General features: G+C 49.6%; 1 protein-coding gene across 2 annotated transcripts in view; it reads right to left on the bottom strand.

Annotated features, from left to right (window-relative positions):
- RPS6KA1 (ribosomal protein S6 kinase A1) overlaps positions 1-23,743 on the bottom strand; it is a 918,695-nt gene that overhangs the window by 632,227 nt on the left and 262,725 nt on the right. The window contains exon 1 of one of the 2 annotated variants that reach the window (XM_069622863.1): positions 590-685. The exons of the other annotated variant lie outside the window; for it this stretch is intronic. Within the exon in view, the coding sequence (XP_069478964.1) occupies positions 590-646 (57 nt within the window). The 5' untranslated portion in view covers positions 647-685. Of the gene's footprint in view, positions 1-589; positions 686-23,743 lie in introns of those variants that run through there. 2 annotated transcript variants of the gene reach the window in all.

Genomic DNA, 23,743 nt, shown 5'->3' with positions numbered 1-23,743 from the left:
GAAAAAGGCACTCGATAGTGATAACTCCCCCGAGAATAGTCTATATTAAAAGAAAAAGGATTCATGCAACTGGTATGCGTAAATGCTTCAGAAATAGTGAGTGAAGGCTGCCATTGCCTGGTCTCCCTAGCAGTCTACAGTCACGGACATTTCTTACAGCTGCAACAATATCCACCATGCCAACTCTACCCGTCCAGAAAGTGTTATAAGTGATACAATGTTCATCAATTACCTTGTCCCATGCCCTGCAGAGACCAGGTTGCCGGAAGCCTGGGCCCAGCTGCAAGAGAGCTCAGAATGCTTGCATTAACATGCCAAATCTTTGAAAAGTGTGGAGGGCCTCTTACAGTCCCACTCAGATTGGGGGAGTGGGATAAAGCCACATCCATGGACCCTCCTTGCTCCCCGACCCAAAAGGGAAGGAATTTAGGGTTCAAAGGATCTCAATCAGTGCCGAACTAGCCAGTTGTGCAGAGCAGGAAGGATCCCAGAGCTCGTCCCCGCCTCTCATTCTACAGAGAATCATGGCAATCCAGCTAGCATGCAGCCTGCACTTTAGGGGCAGGGATGGAGGAGTCTACTGTCTCACCTCCATCAGTGAGCGCAGGAAGGGTCCGGCAGCTCTCAGGACGCAGCGCCACTCCATTTCCTCCCGCTATCGGAAAGGCTCCTCGCCGACTGGCAGAGCTCAGACAGATACTAAAGAGGATGAGACTCTGGGATCGACCCCAGGTGACTGGGCAAGTGATGCCACGTCAGACAGTAAAGAGATTAAAGACAACAGAATTAAGAGATGCAGGAGGTGGGCAGTGAAGTTACTGACAGGTTATTAAAGGTCAAGTAATGCAGTACAAGGACGACTTGCCTCTGTGATAAAATTACTCCATTTACATATTGCTAGCGGTTCCAAGGAATCACCATTAAAGGAAGATGTGATCTGACCAGGATCAAACTGTTTGTTCATGTGGGGAATCCTTCACAGACCAAAACCGTAAGCGAAAATGCCATCATTCATGGATGCTGCCTGAGGAGAAATTGGGCTGAGCAAGTCAGAGCCATGCAGCGCCATTCCGGGGAGCCTCAAGGCCTGAAGCCCACCATGCTGTGGAAGCGCTCTGCCCCAGACTGAAATGTATCCTGTGCACTGTAAGAAAACACGCTCCCGGTGACCCGTGGTGGGCGCGATATACAATTGATTTACAAGCTGCATTGAAAAGTTGCTCTTTGTTAACCAGGATGGCGAAGTGGGCCACAGGAGTATATATGCACGGTAGGATTATTGCAACAGATGAAGTTAGCACCACACCCAGTGTGCATTGCATGCTCAGAAGGATTTCACTTTTCAATTACTAGCAGACATTTATCAAATCAATGATTCTTATGTTCTGAAAGCAAGCGTCCCCAAACAGCACGATCCTCCCCGCAATGAGAGACAATGAAGGACTCTCCCAAAATGGGAATAAGGCCAAGACAGAGTGCGGGTGAGCGTAAATGGGAGTTTATCAATCAGAATTGGGCATGCAAAGAACTCTGCAAACTCCGAGAGCGCTCTGTCTGACAATAGCAAAGACAGGCGTATATATTTACAAAAAACGTCATCAAAACCTACATAGTATAGGGGGCACAAGTTCATTGGGATTGGGTGGCGACGACTAACTATAGGTGCTGCTGCGGTGTGGTTGGTCTTGGCTGGAGGACATCACTGGTCACCCTCGTGTGTTGGGCTGGGCCTGGCAGGTCGGCTTTGAGTTCATCCGGGCGGTGTTGGTGTGCCGAGGCGGCCTGTGGCAGAGATGAATGCCTTTTCTGACTTACTTGCCCTCTGCCATGCACACTGCAGTCATTCAGTCATTTACAGTTTTATTCTCTTTAGTAAATCTTTCAATAGGTTAATGCAACACAGGAGGAATGCACCTTGTGAGGGGTCTGGAGATAATATATCGTGGCCTGGTTACTCGTGATCTGTTGACCGGGACCATAGGTCGAGGGGCTAAGCTTCGGGGACTGGGGCGGGTGGTACAGGTCTTTCTGTCTTGTTAGAAGTGGTTATGGATGTTTCGCTGTGTGTTGTCAAAGTGTTGGGTGTCCTGATTGCACAGGGCCATAAGTCTGAGACAGTCCGGTGGGTTGTGGGGTTTACGAGGGGGCGCTTGAGTTTAAACTAAGGTTTACTGCTGTGCTGTAAATAATGCAGGTGGCTGGCCGCGGCCTTGGGTGCTGTAGTGGGGCTACACGTCTTTGAAGCGGCTCCAGTCGGGTCGGGGGAGGCGTGATAACGCAGAGCAGGGCTCTGTTCTCATGTCTTGGCAGCCTTCTGAGGGAGGGGGATACATCGAGCCCTTGTACGCTTTCACAAAGGTATCTCCCTCGTGTGTTGCTGAATATAAGTAAAGACATCGCAAACATTTGAATACTTTCTATAATACTTATTTAAAATCACTTCAAAACATGCATTTAACCTTTGCTGGGTGCGTTTCGATTATACCCAGTTCGAGCATCATATTTGTACATTATACTCTAGCAGCTACAGTGTCTCAGATACATGCATATACATTCGCAGTAAATGAGGTAGTGGTTAGATCAGTGGAGTACATAGAAAACGACCCGCCACTGTACGTGACGGTGGTGGCATATGAGGGGCTCAGACATTCACACATGATACGTGCACTCTCGCGCATTCTTTACATGAGTTCATAGTATAGTTGCATCCGCTTTCTCGTGTACTCTAGCAGCATTAGCTTTAGTTATGGTGCGAAACCACGTGAGGTAGGCTGCCCAGTGATACACGCAACGAACAGATCCCTGGAGCGTTCCTTTATCATTGGCATCCACCTGCAATGGTGCGAGCTCGCCATAGCTCATATCATGGGAGCATACTCTCTCATTCTAATACCTTCTACAGGCGTTTGTATTTTGTGGAAGAAAGAAATAATGCAAGAGGTCTTGACATTAATACATAAAGACTGTCTGCCATCTGACGACCATATTACTGTTCTTTTCATTTCCCAGGCCTGCTGGCCGGGTCATGCTAGGAGCGATGATACACTGGCGGGAGGTGAACTGATACAATGTTAGTGTATTACGCTAGCTCATGTCCGTCTTGTTCGTGGGAACGTGCTCGCAGCGGATCTGCCAGGGTGCTGCGGCAACAGGGATGTTCTCCAAGGGTGGGGGCCGCGCTACAGTGCGCTGAGCTCACACCATCTTTACCGGGCAAAGAATGGTTTTTGGGCCTAGCTAAATTTGTGTTGTAATCAATACATATGGGCATTCGATACGTGTGGGCAATGTCTCCAGTGGGCGAGCCCTCCACCACCTGGGCCCGGGTGGCATGAGGGAACGCCCAATGGGCCATAGCCCTCACCTGGGGAAGAAACGCAGGCGAGAGGGGTCTCCTGGACCAGCCCTCCCCTACATTTCCCAAAACGGACTTTGATTTTATGTAAAGCAGCCAGCACGCGATGTTCAGGGCATCCCACATTCTGCACATCTCCACCCCTTAGCTTTGCCCACCTCACTAACAAACCCACTGCCACACAAAGTTGGGGGAAGGGAAGAAGAAGAGTTACCAGAGTAAAGTTGGTCAATTTGCAGCACTGGATGCTGGTAGCACAAGCGGATGCTGGTAGCACAAGCGGATCCTCACTGCCAGATAGGTTGAGAGTGACTGCCAAGTCAAATGGCTCCCGAAGAATGAAGGAGATATAGGTGGTAGTCTCCATATGAAATCCAAGCACAGTGGTGTGGAACACCACATTTACAAACCAATCACAGTCAAGCACATCCCCCACCCATCCCCACCCTTGATATGAACTTTAGCTACATGAAGATGAAGGGACATTAAACTTCCTGTACAGAGTCTGATCTGGGTCATAAAAGACCATATTATCCCTTGGATTCAACGTACACGGGGTTACTTTCTACAGGTTACATCAACCGCTGCAGACTTACAACACAGTAAAATTGAGTTTATTATGCAATTACTAAAATCAACATCAATAAACAATATCACATTTAAAAAAACAGGGAGACAAGAAGGCTGCCAACACCAGATAGAAGTGTCGGCAGCTGCTCCTGAAGCCCAGTGCTTCTACACAGCTTATCCACCACCCCCGAGCCACGGGTAGCTGCACAGAGGAGTGGCAAGTAGAGGAGAAACCCCTAACTCCACTCGTCAGGGTTGGCGTGGAACAATCTGCCAGTTGTCCAACCGAAACAGAGGAGAACAGAAGGTGTTGTCCCAGCCTACCATTGCGCCAGCTCGGACGCAGAGGGAAACCCAAGTGCGGAATTGGCCCAAGGCCACCCAAGCCGAGTAAGCCCACACCAGCTATAGGGAGAAGCAGGATACATACCAGAAACTAGGAGAGAGCAGTGTGAGGAGGGCCCACAGCTAGTCAGACACTGCGGCTGACGAGGTTAGCAGCGGCCCGCTGTCCCAGAGCATAATTGACAGGCAACTTGCTAGGGGACAAGAGGAACAGACGGCAGCAGAACCCTGCAGGGCTAACAATACCATCCCAGGAGGTGGTGGATCCCTGCCGACATTAACAGGGAGTGCACGCGCCCCCCCCCCAGGCATCGGCTCGGGGGCCACAGGAACCCCAGGGTGGTACCCAACAGCATCCGGGAATTAGTGAGGGTGGGCTCTCCGTGTATCAGCCAGCTGGGATAGGAAGAGACTGCTTCAGAGGAGGACCACCGCACAGAGCCTCCAAGCCAAGGAAAGGTGGCGCTTCCTCGCAGGGGAGCCTAAGAGAAAATAAGAGCAAGTACCCCGGGGGGAGAAAAAGGGGGTGGGGGGGAGATTAGGCTGGCAGTAAAGGAGGCGAAGGTTGTGGGCAATAAGAGGACCCCACAGTCTAAACCATCCCCTGGCGGAGCCGCAAACCGGGGGGGAAAAAGGACACATGCAGGACCCTTGGCAGGAGTAGAGAGGAGACTGCCTAAAGCAGCCCTTTGAGGGGAGGCCAGGGTAACCAGAGGACAAACCCTGCATAGAGGAAACGGGACTGGAGGAACCCATCCTTAGCCCAGCACCAAGCAGTACACTGAAGGAGCGGGACCAGAAATCCGGACGTAGGAAGGCAACCTGCCCACACAGGATACATGAAGGAAGGGGCCCGGCAGACGCACGAGAAGGGAATAGTTTCTTACCTGTAACTCCATTTCACCAGCATTGGTATCTTTCATGGATTCACATGCTTAGAATATTCCCCGTCGTCAGACTGGGACCCCTCGGTACACATATATAGCCTTTTCCAATAGGAAAACTTCCGACACTTTTGTGTCCTATCTACGTCCTTTTAGGACCTGCCTACGCATGCTCCGTAGGCCGTCCCCGTATTAGAGGCCCACCCCCGCAGTTCCCCTTCAGATTTCGGCCCCTCCAAAGTAGGAAGGGTTAAATTTATCAAATACATTACATTCCGGGGAGGTTGGCGGGCGCATGTGAATCCATGAAAGATACCAATGCTGGAGAAATGGAGTTAAGGTAAGAAACTATTCCCTTCTCCAGCATTGGATCTTTCATGGATTCACATGCTTAGAATAGATTGTATAGCAGTAACACTTGAGACGGTGGTGAGAATGTAATGTAATATACCCTCAACATACTACACAATGCATATGTACAGTAGGAATAAGTTACCTCATATAACCTTAACCACATAAAATAAACTGTCATTAAAAAGGTAGACAACAGATTCTCCACAGCGTGGAGCTTACCTTACTGAAACAGATGGCGCAGGACAGCTCTTCCCATCTGCACCTCGTCCGCATGCTGCCTGGCAAGGCAGTAGTGGCGGGTAAACGTGTGGGGCACTGACCATGCCGCAGCTTGGCATATGTCCATCAACGGAATTCCTGCCCATAAAGCTGTTGAGGAGGACATCGATCTTGTAGAATGGGCTCTAGGATGTCCTTGCAGTGGCCTTCCGGCCTTAGAGTGACAAAACGCAATCGTCGATGAGACCCATCGAGCCAATCCTCGTTTAGAGATTGCTTTTCCTCTCGTCGACGGACCATATGCGACGAACAGTTGTCTAGTAGACCTGAATTCCTGTGTACGATGTAGGTAAAATTTCAGAGCCCTCTTAACGTCCAGGGTATGAAGAGCTTTTTCTGCTGCCGATGATGGTGTGGCGAAGAAAGTAGGGAGAACAATCGACGAGTGTTTGTGATACACTGTCGGAACTTTTGGGACGAACATAGGATTAGTTGCCAGGACTACTTTGTCCTTAAAGAATCTTAGGTATGGCGGGTCTACGACTAGCGCTTGCAGTTCCGAGATTCTTCTAGCTGATGTGATAGCAATCAAGAATGCCAACTTCCACGAAATGAATTTTATTTCGGACGTGGCCATTGGCTCAAAAGGCGGTTTCATTAAGCCTGCCAACACTGTTGTCCCCTACACCATTCACAGAACCTCCGCCACTTATAGAAGTAGGATTTGTTTGTAGAAGGGGCTCTAGCCGCCTGCAGAATTTTTTGACAATCCTCCGAAACGTCTAAAGCACCGAACTCCGAAAAGTCAGGAGCCAGGCTGTAAGGTTGAGACTGTCCGGGTTGTGATGCCACACCCTGCCTTTGTCCCGGGATAGTAGGTTCGGGACTTTCGGAAACCCTATGGGATGTTCCAGCGGCAGGTGAAGCAGGTCGGAGAACCACGGTTGCCTTGGCCAGTATGGTGTCACTAGAATTACCCGGCAATTGTATCTGCGTATCCACTGTATTGTCCTCCGTATGAGGGGGAACAGGGGAAAAGCATAGAGGAACATGTCCGTCCATGGGAAGGAGAATGCCTCCCCCCTGGAGCCCTCTTGAGGCCATCTGCTTGCGAATTGCTCGCATTTCTTGTTGTCTTTGGTCGTGAAGGCGTCCAGAGGGGGGTGACGCCATTTCTCGAACACTTTCATCAGGTGAACTGTGTCCATTTCCCACTCGTGTATCTGGGCCATGCTTCTGCTGAGGGAGTCTGCTTGGGAGTTCCTCACTCCTGGAAGGTGATGAGCCACGATGGAAATTGTGTGCTTTAATGCCCAATGCCATGTTTTCTGGGCTTCTATGGAAAGAGTTCTTGATCGCGTCCCTCCTTGTTTCCTCAGATAAAACACGGCCGTTGTATTGTCGGTCAGTATTCGTACTCGCGAGCCCTTGATGTGTGGTAGGAATGCCTTCAAGGCCCATCGTACTGCTCTGAGCTCTAACACGTTTATGTGTAGGAGTGACTCCGTTGGAGATCAGCGACCTTGCGTTTGGAGAGCACCCATGTGAGCTCCCCATCCGTGACTATGGTTTGCTGAAACTCCGGCTCCTGTAGGGGTACGCCGTTGTTCAGATTGTGGAAACTCTGCCACCACTGAAGGGTCCGAAGCAGCTTGTCGTCGTCGATGGTTATCTTGTCTGACCACGATCCTTGAGCCTGCGTCCATTGGTCCGTGAGGAATTCCTGGACTGGCCTCATGAATAGGTGACAGTTTTCCACCAGATGGATGCAGGATGCCATGGCCCCTAGGACCGAAACGTATTTTCTCACTGAGATCTTGGTGTTTCGCCGTAGTCGGCATGCTTGTTGATTGAGTCTTGAGGTTCTGTAGAGAGAAGGTTTCACTAGCCCTAACTGGGTCTCAAACTGTGCCCCCAGGAATACCAGCGATCTCGATGGCTGCAGAGAGGATTTTTCGAAGTTTATGGCAAATCCCAGCTGTTGTAGAAGCTGCATGGTGGCTTGTAAACTTGTGTTGGTCGACGCTGGGGAGGATCCCCTTACCAGCCAGTCGTCGAGGTATGTGTATACATGGTGGCCTTACTTCCTTAGCCAGGCCGCTACTGAAGCCAGGCATTTCGTGAACGTTCTGGGGGAGGTCTTGAGCCCAAAAGGAAGAACCGTGAATTGGTAGCGAGTCCGCCCCATTACAAATCTTAGGAATTTCCTGTGTTTCCGACACATTGGAATATGGAAATACGCGTCCTGTAAATCCAGGGACACTAGAAAATCCCCCTCTTGAACGGCGCGGATCACTTCCTGCAGAGTGAGCATCTTGAATTTTAGGCTCTTTAAAGACTTGTTGAGATCGCGTAAGTCTAAAATGGGACGCCATTTGCCGTTCGGCTTTTTTACGACGAAATATCTTGAGTAGACTCCTTGACCGCTCTGTGATGTTGGAACTAATTCTATCACGCCCTTTGCTAACATGAGTGTTACCTCTTGTTGCAGTATCTTCAGATGGGAATAGCGGTGAACGCAGGTGGAATTTGCAGAGGGCTGTGTTTGAATTGTAGAGAGTGTCCGTTTCTTATAGTATCCAGCACCCATTCATCCGTCGTTATTCGTCCCCATTCGTCAAAATATGCTGAAACTCTTCGCCCCAGAACGGTGTGTTGTATGTCACTGCTGATCTTTATTTTGCTCGTCTCTCGACGACGACGGATATGATGGTCTTTTCCTGGAAGTTTGGAAGTTCCGGCGACGGTTTGCCGTTTGGGAGGCACGTCTGTATCCCTGGGAGGGGTAAGCTGATCTGCCAAAGGATCTGTCTCCAGATGAAGAGAATCTTGAATTACCTGAAGCCCCTCTAAAGGGACGAAAAGACTTGTAGTTTCTGCCACTCTGGAGGGCACCCAATGAACGTGCTGTGTCCGAGTCCTCTTTCATTCCCTTTAGGGCTTTGTCCACCTTCTCACCGAAAAGAAGGTCTCCCTCAAAGGGCATATCTAAAACTTTGTATTGTACTCCTGGCCTGAAGTAGGTACACTTAAGCCATGACTGTCGACGTAATACGACCCCATTATTGACTTGCTTGAAGCCTGACTCGGCGAGGTCCACCGCGATGTTTATTGCGTGATTTGAGGCTTCCTCACCTTCTCGGACGAGTAACATCGCTGCCTTCCTATGCTCTTCCGGAAGATGATCAAGCAACGGAGCTAGCCTGTGCCACATCTCCCTATAGTATCTGGCAACAATTGCCAGAGAGTTTGCGGCCTTTACGGTGGTCGCTCCCACGGATAGCACTTTTTTGCCAAAGGCATCTTGGCGTCTCGCTTCGTTCTCAGGAGTCGTCATGCACTTGTGCTGGGCCTTCGCCTTCCTCGCCGCTGCCGCCGACACCACAGAGTCTGGCGTTGGTTGGGAGGATAAACACTTGGGGGTAGACTCTGGAGCCTTAAACTTTTTTTCTAGGCGTCCTTTCACTGCCGGCTCTGAAAACGTGTGACGCATTGTCTGCAACCCCTCCTTCCATACATGGTCTAGTATTGGTATCGAGAACACAGACCTTCTCTTACCCATGTGGTCGATCAAAAAAAAACAGTCCTTTTTCTGTTCTTCCTGGGACAAACCAAATTCTTTGCATGCCTTCTCCATCATAGAATGGAATGACGCAATGTCGTCCGGAGGGGACGGGTGAGCTGGGCTTCTAGGGGTTTCCAACTCCACCTCTGACTCCCAGGTTGGATCCCTGGATGGGGATGAGGAGATATCCGACATGGCTCCCCTGTCAGACTCCGAATCTGGCAGCTCACCTTCCTCTTGTGCCAGTGCTGAGATTGGCATGCGTAGGTTGACGGGACAGGCCCGGGTCGTCGACGGGTGACTGTGGCAGGTTTGCCTGAGGTAGTCTCTGGTCCAACGACTAACAACGACTGAAGCGTGGACAGAATTTCCAACGACAAAACAGATTGAGGATTGAGAAGAGGGGCAGATACCGGTATAACGGATCCCCTCGTCGACGACTTGTCAGCCACTCGTAGCCCTAGGTCTGCTGGGCCAGCTATTCTCTCATTCTCGACCTCCGAGGACAGCAACACAGCCTGTTCTTGTAGTAAAGTATCCGGGGGGATCGGATCAAAAACTTCAGGCCTCCAGGCCTCCTGTAGAACCCCCGTCGACGAGGCCATCGTCTACGTCGTTGTCGGTGGATGCCACCTGCGTAAGTGGCAGGGTGGAGGCCGATGACTGGGCCGCCGTCGACGACGACGACGACGGTGACTTAGCAGGTGGTTTTGGCAGTCCCGCCTTTTCTACACTTGGCTTGCTTTTACTCGACTCTCGACTCGTGGTCGATCTATGATGATCACCCGAGGAGGATTTCCTTTCCTTTTCATGCTTTTTTGATGAAGAGGATTTCTTTGACGAGGAGTCTCTAGTTGAGTGACTTCCAGACAACTCTTTTTCCGTCGGTCGAGATTTCTTCGCCGGTGGTTCCGACGAGGTAGCGCAGCGTGATGTATTCGCCGATCGTGTGGAGCCTACCTCCGAAGGGGGGTATGCACCCGCTCCATCATTCAGCCATGCCACCAGTCGTCGACTGCGGTCTTTGAGGGTTTTTTGAGAAAACCCTTTGCATATGTCGCAGTTATCCGCCGAATGAGGAGGGTGGAGGCAATATATACAATCCATATGTCCGTCCCCCTCGTAAACTTTTTTCAAGCCGCACGTCGCGCATGGGCGGAACAGCGCTTTCCCTGACACGGAGGACATTTTCTGTACTCAAATTCCAGTAATGCAACCTTGTACGAAATAGTAAGACAACGCGAGGAGATCCCACTACTTTGGAGACGGTTGAAATCTGAAGGGGAACCGTGGGGGCGGGCCTCTTATACGGGGACGGCCTACGGAGCATGCGTAGACGGGTCCTAAAAGGACGTAGATAGGACACAAAAGTGTCAGAAGTTTTCCTATTGGAAAAGGCTATATGTGTACCGAGGGGTCCCAGTCTGACGACGGGGAATATTCTAAGCATGTGAATCCATGAAAGATCCAATGCTGGAGAAGGGCAGCAAGTGGGCAACGAGGGGAGGCAGGCAGTCCACCCCCTTACGCACAAAACAAGGAGATCCATGGGAACCGGCCACGGCTCAGCAATGTGGGATGAGGAAGGCATAAAACAGATGTCCAAATCAGCAAAGGTGAAAGCCTCAAAACAGGTGGCATCAGCGGATATGCCGAGCACCAGCCTTACCATATGGGGCCCGGTAGAGGTAAAGAGCCAGGACAAAGGGGCCCCCCCCCCCCCCCAGAAAAAACCAGCAAGGGGCATCCGAGGTGACGGATCCCACAGGACACGGAGACAGGACCTCCACCGCGGCATGATGTCCCTCCAGGAGATACTTACAAAAGCATTCCAGGAACAATTCCAACTAATGAGAACAGACCTCAATTTGGCTTTAACTGATACAAGACAAGAGGTTGGCCAGCTTGGGGATAGTAGGACGGACTTCCTGGAACAAGGGTTGCAACGATGCAGGGTGAAGCAATAGAACAGCTCCAAGTTGCCACATAATCTCGAATTGCAGATGGAGGACATGGTGAATCGTTCAAGAAGGAATAGAAGGATTAAAAACCTCTTAGCAGTGCCAGAAAGGGACCTAAAAGGGCAAGTACAGAGGATTTTTGAAGACCTCTGGGGAAACATGCCCAGAAAGCATTGAATTGGACAGGATACATCGCAGTGGCACCTAAGAATCCCAACAGAAGGGCAAGGGAAGCGCTGGCGGCCTTCTCATGGTATGCCCAGAAGGAAGCAGTCCTGAGAGCAGCTAGGGCACAGGAACTGGTCATGTACAAGGGAACCAGGATATCCCTCGTTCAGGATCTGGTGAGCAGCACTCTGCTCAAGAGGAGGGTAATGGGCCCAGTGGTAAGGGAACGGACCAAAAAAAAGGGATACGCTACAAATAGACATTCCCCTTTAGATTGGGTTTCGAGTGGGAGGGATTCCAGAAATGCATTACCTCAGAGGGCGAGGACCTTTTACGACTGGACCCGAGCCTTAGCAACCAGGAGGATCACTCCCTCTAGGTAGAGACCCAGCCGAGGCTGCGCCAATGGGAATGGACAACAGCAGGAGAATGACGGGGGCGAAGAGACATACTGCAGGGCCTACGACCCAAGTCGGGGATGTGAGGGGGGCCCGGTGGAGAGAACGGAATCTATGGGTAGCATATATAGTGGTGAAAGCATGGCATGGCCACATTTAGAAGGGGTGGACAGTGAAGAATGGTAGTGGGCTGCAGGAGCGTCAAAGGACGTTCCATCTTGGTTTTGATTAGGGCACTGGTGCCCAGGGGGAAGGGATGGTGACAGGGGAAGCTGGAGGATGGGCACAGATTAGAGATGAAAGGGTCCATATAGGGATCAAGGGGAAGAGGGAATCAAAGGAGAGGGGGGAGGAAAGGGAAGAATGGAGCCGACAGGGGAAAGGAACAAAGGAAGCAGGGGACAAAGGTAACGAGGGTGGCGGGGGAGTGGCACCCCCAGAAGATACACATTCAAGTGGACCTCACAAAATGTGAGGGCTTCACATCCCTCTCAAAAAGGGGAAGATTAAGGTAGTTCACTAGGAAACACTCCCCTGACATACTGGCAATTCAGGAGACCCATCTCCAGAGGAAAGATCAGGCATGACTGAAACAGCAGGGCTACTACAGTGTCGGCCATGCCTCTAACCCTACGAAGAAATGCAGTGGCACTAGGTATTAGGGATGGTGTTGACTTTAGGATCAAAAACTCCAGCGCAGACAAAGATGGCCGTTATATTATAGTAGTGGGGGAATATGCAGGGGCTACATACACGCTGGTTTCCATCTACGCCCCAAATGTGGGAAAAGAGGGGTTTCCGGGAGATCTGGAAGGGTTCGCACAGGGTAGTATGAAACTAATAGGTGACTTCAACATGGCATGGTCCCGGGAACTGGATAGGAGTAAAGGTGGGAATGCAAATGGATGGAGGGGTGTAAGGAGGGAGGTGCAAACTAATAAGGAAGGCTTTACCTTCTTTTCCAGTGTTCGCGTCCACATCGGTTACGTCTGGGCCTCAGCGCCCCCCCCCTTTAGTAGTATCAGGGATTGCCCTCAGTAAGGTCTTAGATTAGATACAGGGGAGAATGTACGTTGGGACACATTCAAAGCCATGACCAGGGGCGCATGTATTGCATTAAAGGCACAAAGGGATAGACAATTGAAGGTTTTGGAAGCCCAATTAGAGGCAGACTTCGAGGCAAGCAGGGCACAGGCCACAGATGCTCCATCTAGGAAAACAGCAAAGGACCTTCATCAGGCAGCGGGTCAACTAAACTTACAGAACAAAAAAGCAGAAAGGGCACTACTATCGGTACCACAACCATTCTATGTCAAGGCTAACAAGGCCGACAGGCTTCTAGCACAGCTTCTTGGAGGGGCATCCAGCAAAACAAACATTGTTGCCATAGATGAGCAAGGGATTCGTCACACTCGCACAGAAAAGATACAGTAGTGCTTTGCCAACTTCTAGGAGGACCTCTTTATGTCCCAAAATCCACCAAAGTCACACAGGTGGACTTCGTGGAGAGGATCCACCTTCCAAAGATGGGAGAGGAGGTAAGCAAACAATTGGGTCAGGAGATCATGGAGGACGAGGTCCGGAGGATTATAAGGGACCCCACCCCAAACAAAGCACCGGGCTACACGGCTAGCTTTTATAAAAACTTTTGCGAGCTTGCTGGTCCCACAGCTGACCAGTCTATTCAATCACTTCAGGGAGTCCGGCAGGATCCCGGCATCAATGGAGGAGGTGAAAATCCTCCTCCTCCCCAAGTCCAATAAAGACCTGAAGAAGTGCACATCATACAGGCCAATAGCATTTATAAACGTGGACACAAATATATTGGCCAACAGACTAGGGGGAATACTGCCGACCTTGATTTATCCGGACCGGTTTTGTGCAGGGCGGACAAACATTTGATCACATAAGGAGAGGGGCACACCTGGTGGAAAAAGTGAATAAGCCCTCAAACCACTGCAGTCCTCTCTTGGGACATCACAAAAAGGCCTTTGAGCGAGTGGAATGGCCCTTTCTATTCTGGGTGATGGAAAAGATGAGCCTGGGAGAACATTTTTGTAAAATGGTCCAGGCAAATGTCCTCCCCCCTCCCCCACCCCCAACCCCCAACACCACACCGTTGGATCAATGAATCAATGTACAAAGTTATCCAATTGAGTAGGTGTCCTCTCTCCGCATCCTGTATGCCAAATACATAGAACCACTGTAGGAACTAATTAGGGTGGCAGATGGGATCCCATTTGGCGAAATACAACAAAGTAGTGGCCTTCGCAGTAGACATGCTCTCGACGTTAGCAACCCCGGGGGAATCCCTGTTGGCACGTAAGGAAATTATTTCGGTGTTTGGGGCAGCCTCAGACCTAAAAATTAACTTAAACAAATCAGAAATACTAAACCTCACTGTCAAGGGAAGGGAGGTTGCAGAGCTGAAGGACGAGTCCATTTATTTGAAACACAAAAGGGATAAAATATTTAGGAATCAAGTTAGCCGGATGGTACAACGGAAATTACCCACCCATGCAGTCAATCAAGGTAGACCTCTTCAGATACAAGAGTACCTAGAATCTAATCAGCTCCTGGCTACCCGTCAATCTGGTTACAGGCAACAACACGGAAATCAAACTGCGCCGATAGATCTCAAAACACAGATCGACAAACTTAAGGACAGGGGAATCACAGCTCTGCTACTCCCCTTTGATCTTTCGGCTGCCTTTGACTTGGTAGACCATAAGGTTTTATGCAATCACCTTGACTCAGCGGCCCATTTTTCACAGGATGCCATCGTATGGATCCAATCTTTTTGGGCAATCGGACAATGAGTGTCTCCGCGCCATCAGTTGTGGCAGACCCTATTACATGTGGTGTGCCACAGGGTTCCTAGGTCTCAGCCACAGTGTATAACATTCACTAAGCCCCTTTTCGATGATCTGGACCATCTCTGTGTCACCTACACAAACTATGCAGATGACAATCAGATTCTCATACCGCTTACCGGGGATTAGAATAAAGATTTGGCCTTGGTAAATAAAATGTACTGCATCATCCAGGCATGGATGGCCACCCACGGTCTATGCCTGAATGATGACAAAACTGAGCTCATTCTGGGTTCTACCTCTAGCCTCAATAAAATTGGTCAGAAAGTAGCAAACCAGGTACAAACGCTAGGTTTCTACCTAGACTCTACCCTTACATTTGCTAAACAGGTCAATACATTGGCCTCGGCCTCTGCATACACATTTAAGCTGATCAGAGCTGGCAAACCCTTTCTATTTAAGGCTAGCTGCACAATATTGGGCCGAGCTCTCATTTTGTCCAGACTGGACTATTGTAACTCCCTCTACTTAGGCGCTAGCAAGCACACAATTAATAGGATCCAAATCCTCCAGAACAATGCTCTGAGAACGGCACAGGGCATTACCAGAAAAAGAGCATATTTCAGAGGCCAGACGGAACAAATGGCTGTCCACTAGCGACAAAATCCGGCGGCTTAGAACGGCTTCGCTAACCCACAAATGTCTGAACGATGCTGCACCCCCGCTACCTCGCTGAGCAAATTAACAGAAAGACCTCTAACTGTCCCACTAGGACGGCGAATACAAATTGTCTAATTGTACCCAGGTTCAAATTGACAAAATCAGGTGGAAGCAGCTTCCTGGTCAAAGCAGCTCAACTATGGAACTCCCTCCCCCCCCATCCGAGAGCTGACCAAACCTTTCTGAACTTCAGACATAACACTATCAAATGGCTGAGATCATCACCACTAACTACCCAGCTGACCTGCCTCCATGTCTCATGACCACCCTGTAGATCTTATTGTACAGATAGTTTATAGCTCATTACATGCTGAACTGTAACCTGTAAATCTTTGTAATTATACATGTTTCACCCTATTGTGTATGTACTTAACTGGCACATATTCTGCATTGTATTTCATATGTAAAATCTTGTAAATATCTCCTGTAACTTGTGTCACCTAATCTTAAAGTATTCTTGATCTTCTGCACCCCAATACGCCCAGGTCTGGCACGCATTACAAATAAACACAGCCTCGCACATCAGCACATCACAACTAACGATCGAAAATTCATAGCTTCACTCAGCAAGTGGTGTAAACTGAACTGAAGCTGTCAACAGCACATCACAGCTCTTGCACGTCTTCCTCCCCTCAGACTTACTAACTTACCGTACCCTCTTGCTTTTCAGATCTGCCAGAGGACCACTCAGATGGTTATCGTGCACGTTATAAATGTCCTTCAACATACCATAGTTCAAGACCAGCAAGTTTTCATCTGCAGTGTAATTTGTTGGAAGCATTCTGTAGTACATGCACAGTTTGCTGGTTTAATTTCCAAGCAAACATTTGTTAAAAGCCACCTGCCAACATATACAATTTTTTTTGCAGTGGACCTCCATCAAGTTAGAGTTTATACATTGAAATGGGCCAGGGTTGCAGGCTGAGCGGTATCTCTGCTTTTAAACTGGAGGATGAATAGATTGTGATATTATCCTTTGTGTTGGGTCATTTGGAAAATGAAAGCCAGGCCAGCCCAGGTCCCGTGCAAGTGCCAAGACTTGCCAGCCTGAGCTGGCGCTCAACTGTACTGCAAGACGCGGCTAGACCCGGAAGCATAAGAACTGCTGGCAGGTGCAGTCCTCCGGTGATAAAAGTTAATCTGTCCATCGAGGTGGATTTGTTTTGCCATCTCGTGCAGGAATCTGGCTAATGAGAGATGGGTGGGGGACAGGTAGGACAAATCCCCCCCACAATTTTAAGTGGGGAGGATACAATGGCATTTATCCCCCCCCCCACACAAGTTTGTGTCGCTCTGCAGCCTGTCCAGTGATGCGTGCAACAAACTTCAGACAGCTGCAGCGGGTAAACAAGTTCCTCCCTTCCTCATGTCAGCTGCACATTAAAAGAATAAGGCACACATTAAACAGCCATTGGGACTTCTTTTCGTTCACCATGCCAAAAAAATCCCCAAACCCCTATTGGCTGCTAATGATGGTGACAAGAGTGGTATTTGCATCGTTCTAACCCAAAGAGAAACTCGACAGCGCCAGAAAGGCGATGACCAACATCCCCTTCATTTTTCCCTGCTCTCCTCGTGGGCATTGGGTGCCCTGATGCCCCTCGTTGAGGTGTCCTCATGCCTCCCCTCCTTTAGAGAAGATGGCAGTGGTTGGCAAGTAGAACCCTGAATATCTTCTCTGGCACAGCTGTGGACGGGATGAGTCTCGAGCTCCAAACTGGGTGTTGGAACAAGCCCATGCCCCAGTGGGTTCTGCCCGGGGCCAGGGTTTGGATGAACCCTGTCCTGCCTGTGCTTGCCTGTCCACCCCCCACCCCCGCAGGACAGGCCCTGGGACCCCGCAGAACACTGAATGCTGAAGGCTGGCCTGTCGCCCAAGCTTGGCTGTGAGCCTCTGCCAGGCCTCGCACTTGGGCTTGGAGAGGAGAGTTTATGGGAGGAAGATATTCACCCACCAACAATGCAATGTCCTCTGCTTAGGAGCAACCCTTGGCAAAACAATGTCCCATTGCATGAGTCCTGATGTTCTGTTCCATATACTAGAAAGCCCCCTGCCCCACTTTACTTAGGGCACTGCGCAGTGTAGTCCTGGTTTTTCAATTTGCTACTGGCTAGCGACGAAGCAAAATGTGATTGCTTACATTCTGACACATGCAAATATCATGGCATGCCTGATCATGTACAGGGCCGTCATGAGGTGGGTGCCAGACGGCAAACTGCCCCAGGCCTTGCAGGGCACAGGGGCCTTGTACACTGCGGTAGATGCCTTCCTAACGCTCTGACATGCAGTCACATACGTGTGCTCCCTTGCACATGTGTGTTTTGCAGCACGCACCTTATGGGGAGGAAGTAGGGTGACAACTGACTACAAAAGGGTTGTTCCCATTGTGACCCCTCTTCATTCAGGACACTGAACTTGTGCAAGCCATAGGTCTATTGGACTGAATACACAGATGTTCCAACCCGGCAGTGCCCCTCCCTCCTGACCTGGCAGAGCCCCCCCCCCCTCACCTGGCTGTGACATCCAAAGATGCGATCGAACTTTTTTTTACAAGACTTGCACAAGTCATGGAGATGTATCATGCGCTGATAAGTCGATGGCAACTAAGTTGAAGGAATTTCATTGAGCGTGTATGCACTGCAGGCCCAGTGCATTGCACCCCTTGTGACCACTCACTACAGCGTGTAGTGCACCATTTATACTCAAATCTGTGTAAGCGAGAAATACATCGTGAACTTTCATCGAAAAGCTTTCTGTTCAAGCTGCACAGTTCAAACCCATTAAGCAGACGTTACGCCGCGCACCAACAAACCTGGGCTTTCACAACAAACATCAACACAATGCTGTGTGTTTTCAAATCTTTTCAAGATGTAACTCTGCTAAAGGGGCCATTCTCCTGGCAGGTTTAGGACTAGATGGAGCAGCGCACACCACAATGAAAGACCAGCATCAGCCAGAGTTTTACATTAAGCATTCTCCTCTCGATTTTGCCGTTTACTGTTTGCACTGGCTATATGTCTGCCCATACAGTAAAATCTATACAAGGCCTAACATGATGCTCTGTCATTTCATCGGTGTATCATGTTTCTAAATTTTGTTAATAGTTCAGCTCAGTTAATGGCCATAATCGGAAACGCAGAGTCATGCCTCAGTGTAAGGAGTTTGTGTATGGTATCCTCGCCAGAAATGGTTGCCTCTTATTGTGCGATATGATAAATAGTAATATGAGTCTTAGATACTGCTTTGAAACTTTCAAAACTTTGTTTGTATTGAAACCAGGAGTGTTTCCTAATTGGGGGATCACCTACTATTATGAAGTCTTAGATACTCCCAGTCCTTAGCACATCCGGCTAACCTCAACTCAACAGAAGCCAAGCGCGTACAGAGTCTATATTCCAATCAGAATGTACACAAGTTCTGGTTCTTTTATCTAATTGCAGCAATGTCAGGTGAACCGTCACTGAAAATGCTGCTGCACGAGTGCAGCTTTTTAAGTATCAACAGGAGACCTTGTTTGCTTCACTCCCATGGTTGATTCCAATAAGGATTTGGAGACTTTAAATATGTATTTTAAAGCTTAAACATTGGTGCCTCCAGTGGAGCTGGTAGAGGTCCCCACCCTAGTGTGTGAGCATGGAGTAGTAGGCAAGTGCAGAGTTATTGTGAGATGCGACAGACCAATAAACAAGTTGCTTGTTCAGGTATTTACAGGAAGATTGGCACTTCAGGGAAGGAATCCTGGCCTCTTAAACTGTTTCATGCATTGAGAAACTTGAGGGGCGTACCCTCGTTTCAATTCATGAATCATAACAGGAAAAGACAGTGACTGGCCGAGGGGAGGTGTGTGCATTACCTTTAGTTGTAAATCAGTTTAGTCCCATTGGAGGCAGATTTGTTCCTGCAACGACTAATACGTGTTGAAAGCAACACGTCCTTTTCAAACGTCACCTACAGTATAACCATACAAGATTTCAAGTCGTTTTACTGTTGTCACCAGATGTAAGTAACTTACTGTTCTTGGTAACGCAAGGGGATCCATGCAAGTCACATTTGGCTGGGTGGCTACTCCTGCCGTGGCAGATGTGGTAGCTGAGACATTCCCTCCAGTTCTGTGGCTGCAGAGACTGCTCAGAGGAGCGCAGCAGACAGAGCCTGCCCCCCTCATGGCGCAAAATAGGCTGGATTCCCCCTACCTTGTGCCCCATTGAAGAGACCATTAGAGCATGTGTTTTCCGGGCAGACATAAAAGATCTATCATGTGGTCCACAGGTTTGACTGCAAGTGGGAGAGAATTGGTGCTTTATTCCTGAGGTTGCCCAAATAAATGCCATTGGGTTATGTTATAAGCCATGCTGTTTAAATACCCTGAAACTATTGTGTGTGTGTTAAAAAATTGTGAATACGACTAACATTGAAAAAAGTAAACGTAGAGGGACGACAGAATTGAAGGATTTTGTACTGTGAACTGCTTTTTTTTAATTTTCTTGTTTTCTTTCTTCTTTTCTATTCTTTTATACAGTGATTTATGATTTAATTTTGTGAAAAGTCTAGTTCTCACATAAAGCAAAGTACCAAGGTGTCCCCTGTCACCCCCAGATTTTATGGGTCTCCTACATCCCTGGTGGGGGCCAGGTGATTGGCGGGGGGGGGGGGGGTACGATAGGCGGGGAAAGGGTGTGAAGGTTTCACAGCTGTGACGTAGATTACTATGGTTCGAGAACCAGTAAAAACACTGCCAGTTCTACTACCAATTTAATTTACTATACAAAGGAAAAGTGGCCAATCCAGCAAGCAGCCTGGACAGTACCATTCCCTCCATACCAGCAGATGGCGCACGAAGCAAACCAATTAAAAACCCATCCCCCACCGATGTTCAAAACGCAGACACATGGCAGGTAGGTCGGACAAAATAGGTACATTTGTTTGTTCATTCTGTGGAGAAAAAAAAATGTCGTTTAGCAACAGTACAAAAAACGGTGCTGAAGTCCTGACAGAACGACTCGCCGAATGTGTGACTGGTCCACTAGAAAAGCGTACGTGTACACACATTAAAATGTGCAGTTCGTGAATTGAAGAAAACGTTGCAACGGAGGACGCCTTTTTTGACAAGGTAGTGCAATTAAAATCACCTTCGACTGGTGACAGGCGATGCCACGCGTATGGAAATGGCTCACATTGGTGGCGTGTTGCCCTTTTACGAAAACTAATAAAAGGGGCCTGTGTGCACGTGCAGGCACTGAAGCAGAGACCCGGGAAGTGGCAACTTTACGTCTGTTTATTTGGTTTGGGTCGCCATGTGCTGCTCACAGCCTATATGCGATTCTCGCCCCGTGTGCCCACAGCGCAGGGGACCACGTGCACTGGGTCTCCCCAGTGCTAGTACCAACGTCTGGTGCTCCCGACCCTCGCATGGTGCCCCCTGCAATGTGTGTTACATTATGTCATCGTAGTGCCATTGTCCAGCCGGGTGCACCACAGCTGCTGTGTGTCCTGCCCAGGGGCCCCCAGAGCGGGCCACCACATTGGCGTAAAGGGCAGAAATGGACCTACGCTGCAGGATTTACTGACCGCCCACGTTTTTTCCTCAAATGGTGGAGCGGGGAAGCCCCGCCACGCAACATGGTGTGCCCCAGGTGTGTCCCAGGCCTCAGGCGGTAAACTTTTAATCTGCTCTCGAATTGGAGCTTCAAAGAAGGTGAGGAAGTACAGGGTGGGCCGCGCATGTGCCCGAAAAGGGAGGAAGCGTGTCTGCCTGTGCTCGGCCGTGCAAGCAGGGAGAAGGTTTTCCTGCGCTCCAGTTCAGAGCTTCAAAAAAAAAAAAGCAAAGCGCTGATTCCTCTGGCCAGCCTGGCCATGCAGGCGGTGCGCCTTCTAGTGAACTGAGTGTCGGAGGGAATGGACCTCACCCCGGCCATCGGTGGTGAAGAAAAAAAAAATACAAATTTGAATGGGAAAGTAGCACAGCTGCACATGCGTATTCCCTTACAAGGGAGGGCCTGGAACAGGCCGATCTCACTGCACCAGAGTCGCCCTATTAGCGGCGTGAAGCTCAGAGAACACATGAAATACGCTGTGCATGGTACCGATACATATTGTGGTGTGGTTTTCGTTTGGCACAGTGAGCATAGCAGCAGTGAGGAGTTTTCTGCCACCCCCTCCCCCCCGAACTCCGGTGGGGGTGCATGTAGAAGGACATGCGCAAGCAAGTTTTGCATCTGAACAGGACCTCAGGGACATACAAGCGAGTAGCCACACATGAAAAACTCAGGAGTCCACAAGGCTGCGGAGTGAGGCCACACTTTAATCTTGGGTAGGTTGGGACCAGAGGGTAGCGGCTCCCAGTGAGCGCTTGTGCGCCCTTGTGAAAATGCACCGATTTACGGTGGCACACGTGCACAGGTCAACTTGCCTCAGGTACCCGTCACGGGGGATGCGGAGGATGACCCACAAGGGGTGCATCAGCAACATGGACAGCTTGAGCCACTGTATGCCTTTGATGTGGTAGGAGCACCTGCCGTAGGACCCCGTTGGGAGACATGGGTGGAGAACCTCCAACTGTATTTATAGGCAGTGGAGATCAAGGAAAGGATGAAACGGCCAACTTTGCTATACTCAGCAAGCCCGCAGTTCAAAAGTCGTTCCAGACTTTGCAGCACAGAGACCAAACATATGCTGCATACATTGCCACAGTGAATGAATACTTCATGCCCATGATCAACCGTGACTATGAACGGTTCAGGAAGAGATGTGTGAGGCAAGAGGAAGGGGAGCGCTTAGATGCGTTTCATGGCAAGCTTCAGAACATCGCACTTTCCTGTGCTTTGGGCAACTTTGAGGATGAGAGCAGGGCGCAGATAATGTATGGCAGTAGCTCTGTCAAGATGTGGAAGCAGGTCCTCAGGGAACCTGGGCTGACCTTGAAAAGAATCCTGGAATTTGGACGAGCCCATGAGTTGGCAGAGGTGCGCGTGTCTGCCATTATCTTCAGGCAGCAGTTCAAGCTGGAAGCGCCCATTCAGCAGGTGAAACAGGAGGTGTGTCGTGGCCAAATGGCAGGGAAATAAGCCAGCAACAAAAGGGGAGTGCCCAAGAAAGGAGCCTGGCACAACGTTATGCCTGCAGTGTGGAGGGGGCCTGCCGCACGCACATGAGTGCCCAGCGAAACGACATGCGTGCGGGAGCTGCTGGTGAGAAGTCCATTTCGCAAGGGCCTGCCCAGCCCCATCACCAGCCAGCCCAGTGGCACCAGCAGGGAGTGCCTCAAAGGACGGTGTGAGACAAGCAACAGGAAAGAAACCACCCGAAACAGCAGTGTTTCAGCTGGCAGAGCAACAGAGAAGGCAGTTTGACTATGCAGAGGATGACAACGATAAGGTCTTTTTTCTGTCCTGCAACCAGGCAAGTGACCAGGGGTGTCTCCAGCAAATGCAGGAAGACTGGAGTATGGTTCCCCGGAACGAACAGTTTGATCCAGGCATATACGATCGCTGTGGTCCGAGTCGGTTGGTGGGTTTCCTGAAAATGTCTCGTTTGCTGTGGTTAGGTACATGGTTAATAGTGCTAGTGTGCGGACTAGAATTCACCAAAGTTGGGGGCTCGTTTACAGGGCCACAGTTGCTATTTTTGTATGGTTATGGTAAAGGAGGACTGTGTGGCCCATTTAACTGGGGCGTGTTGCCCTTTTACGAAAAAAAGTAATTACTTTGTCATGACTTGAAGGAATAAAAAGGGGCCTCTGTGTGCACGTGCAGGCACTGCAGAAGAGACCCGGGAAGAGGCTACCCTGCGTCTGCGTTTATTTGGGTTGGGAAACTGCTCACAGCCCATATGCGATCCTCTGCCTGTGTCCACAGCGCCGAGGTCCATGCACAAAGGGTGCCCCCAGTGCTCAAAAACGCTCCACTGTTCAGTTGGTGCCCTGTAGGCCAGTCTGAGCTTGTTCACATTGAGATGGTTATAGCGGCACCCCGGACGCCTATGGCTTCACGTTGCCTGGGAGTTCATCAATAGTGACCAGATTTTTAAGCTAGAAAACCAGGACAGCCAACATAAAAAAGGGACTAACCCACTCCTTCCGTAACAAAATGACCGCCATCCTGTGTCTGCATCACAATTGTGGTTTTGACTTTTGATAAAAGCACATAAACAGCATGCATGGTATATTAAGTAATTCTGATTGATTTATTTTAATGACATACATATACAATAAACTTGATTATTGGTAACTACAACACAATTAAACTATAAAAAAAAACTATTAAAAATAGAAAAGAACGTACATTTCAAAGTGGCTGTTGCTCTGTTTGAAATGACATGCCTTGCTAGTTAGTTTCTCAGCCCAGCTCTGTGGCACACGCATTTAATGCATACGGCTGATAACTGGAAGGTTG

This window comes from Ambystoma mexicanum, chromosome 11, assembly GCF_040938575.1.
Source record: "Ambystoma mexicanum isolate Mex_15411 chromosome 11, UKY_AmexF1_1, whole genome shotgun sequence".
NCBI lineage: Eukaryota > Metazoa > Chordata > Amphibia > Caudata > Ambystomatidae > Ambystoma > Ambystoma mexicanum.
Note: the sequence above shows the minus strand (reverse complement) of the source record. Positions and strands in the feature narration are given on the sequence as shown.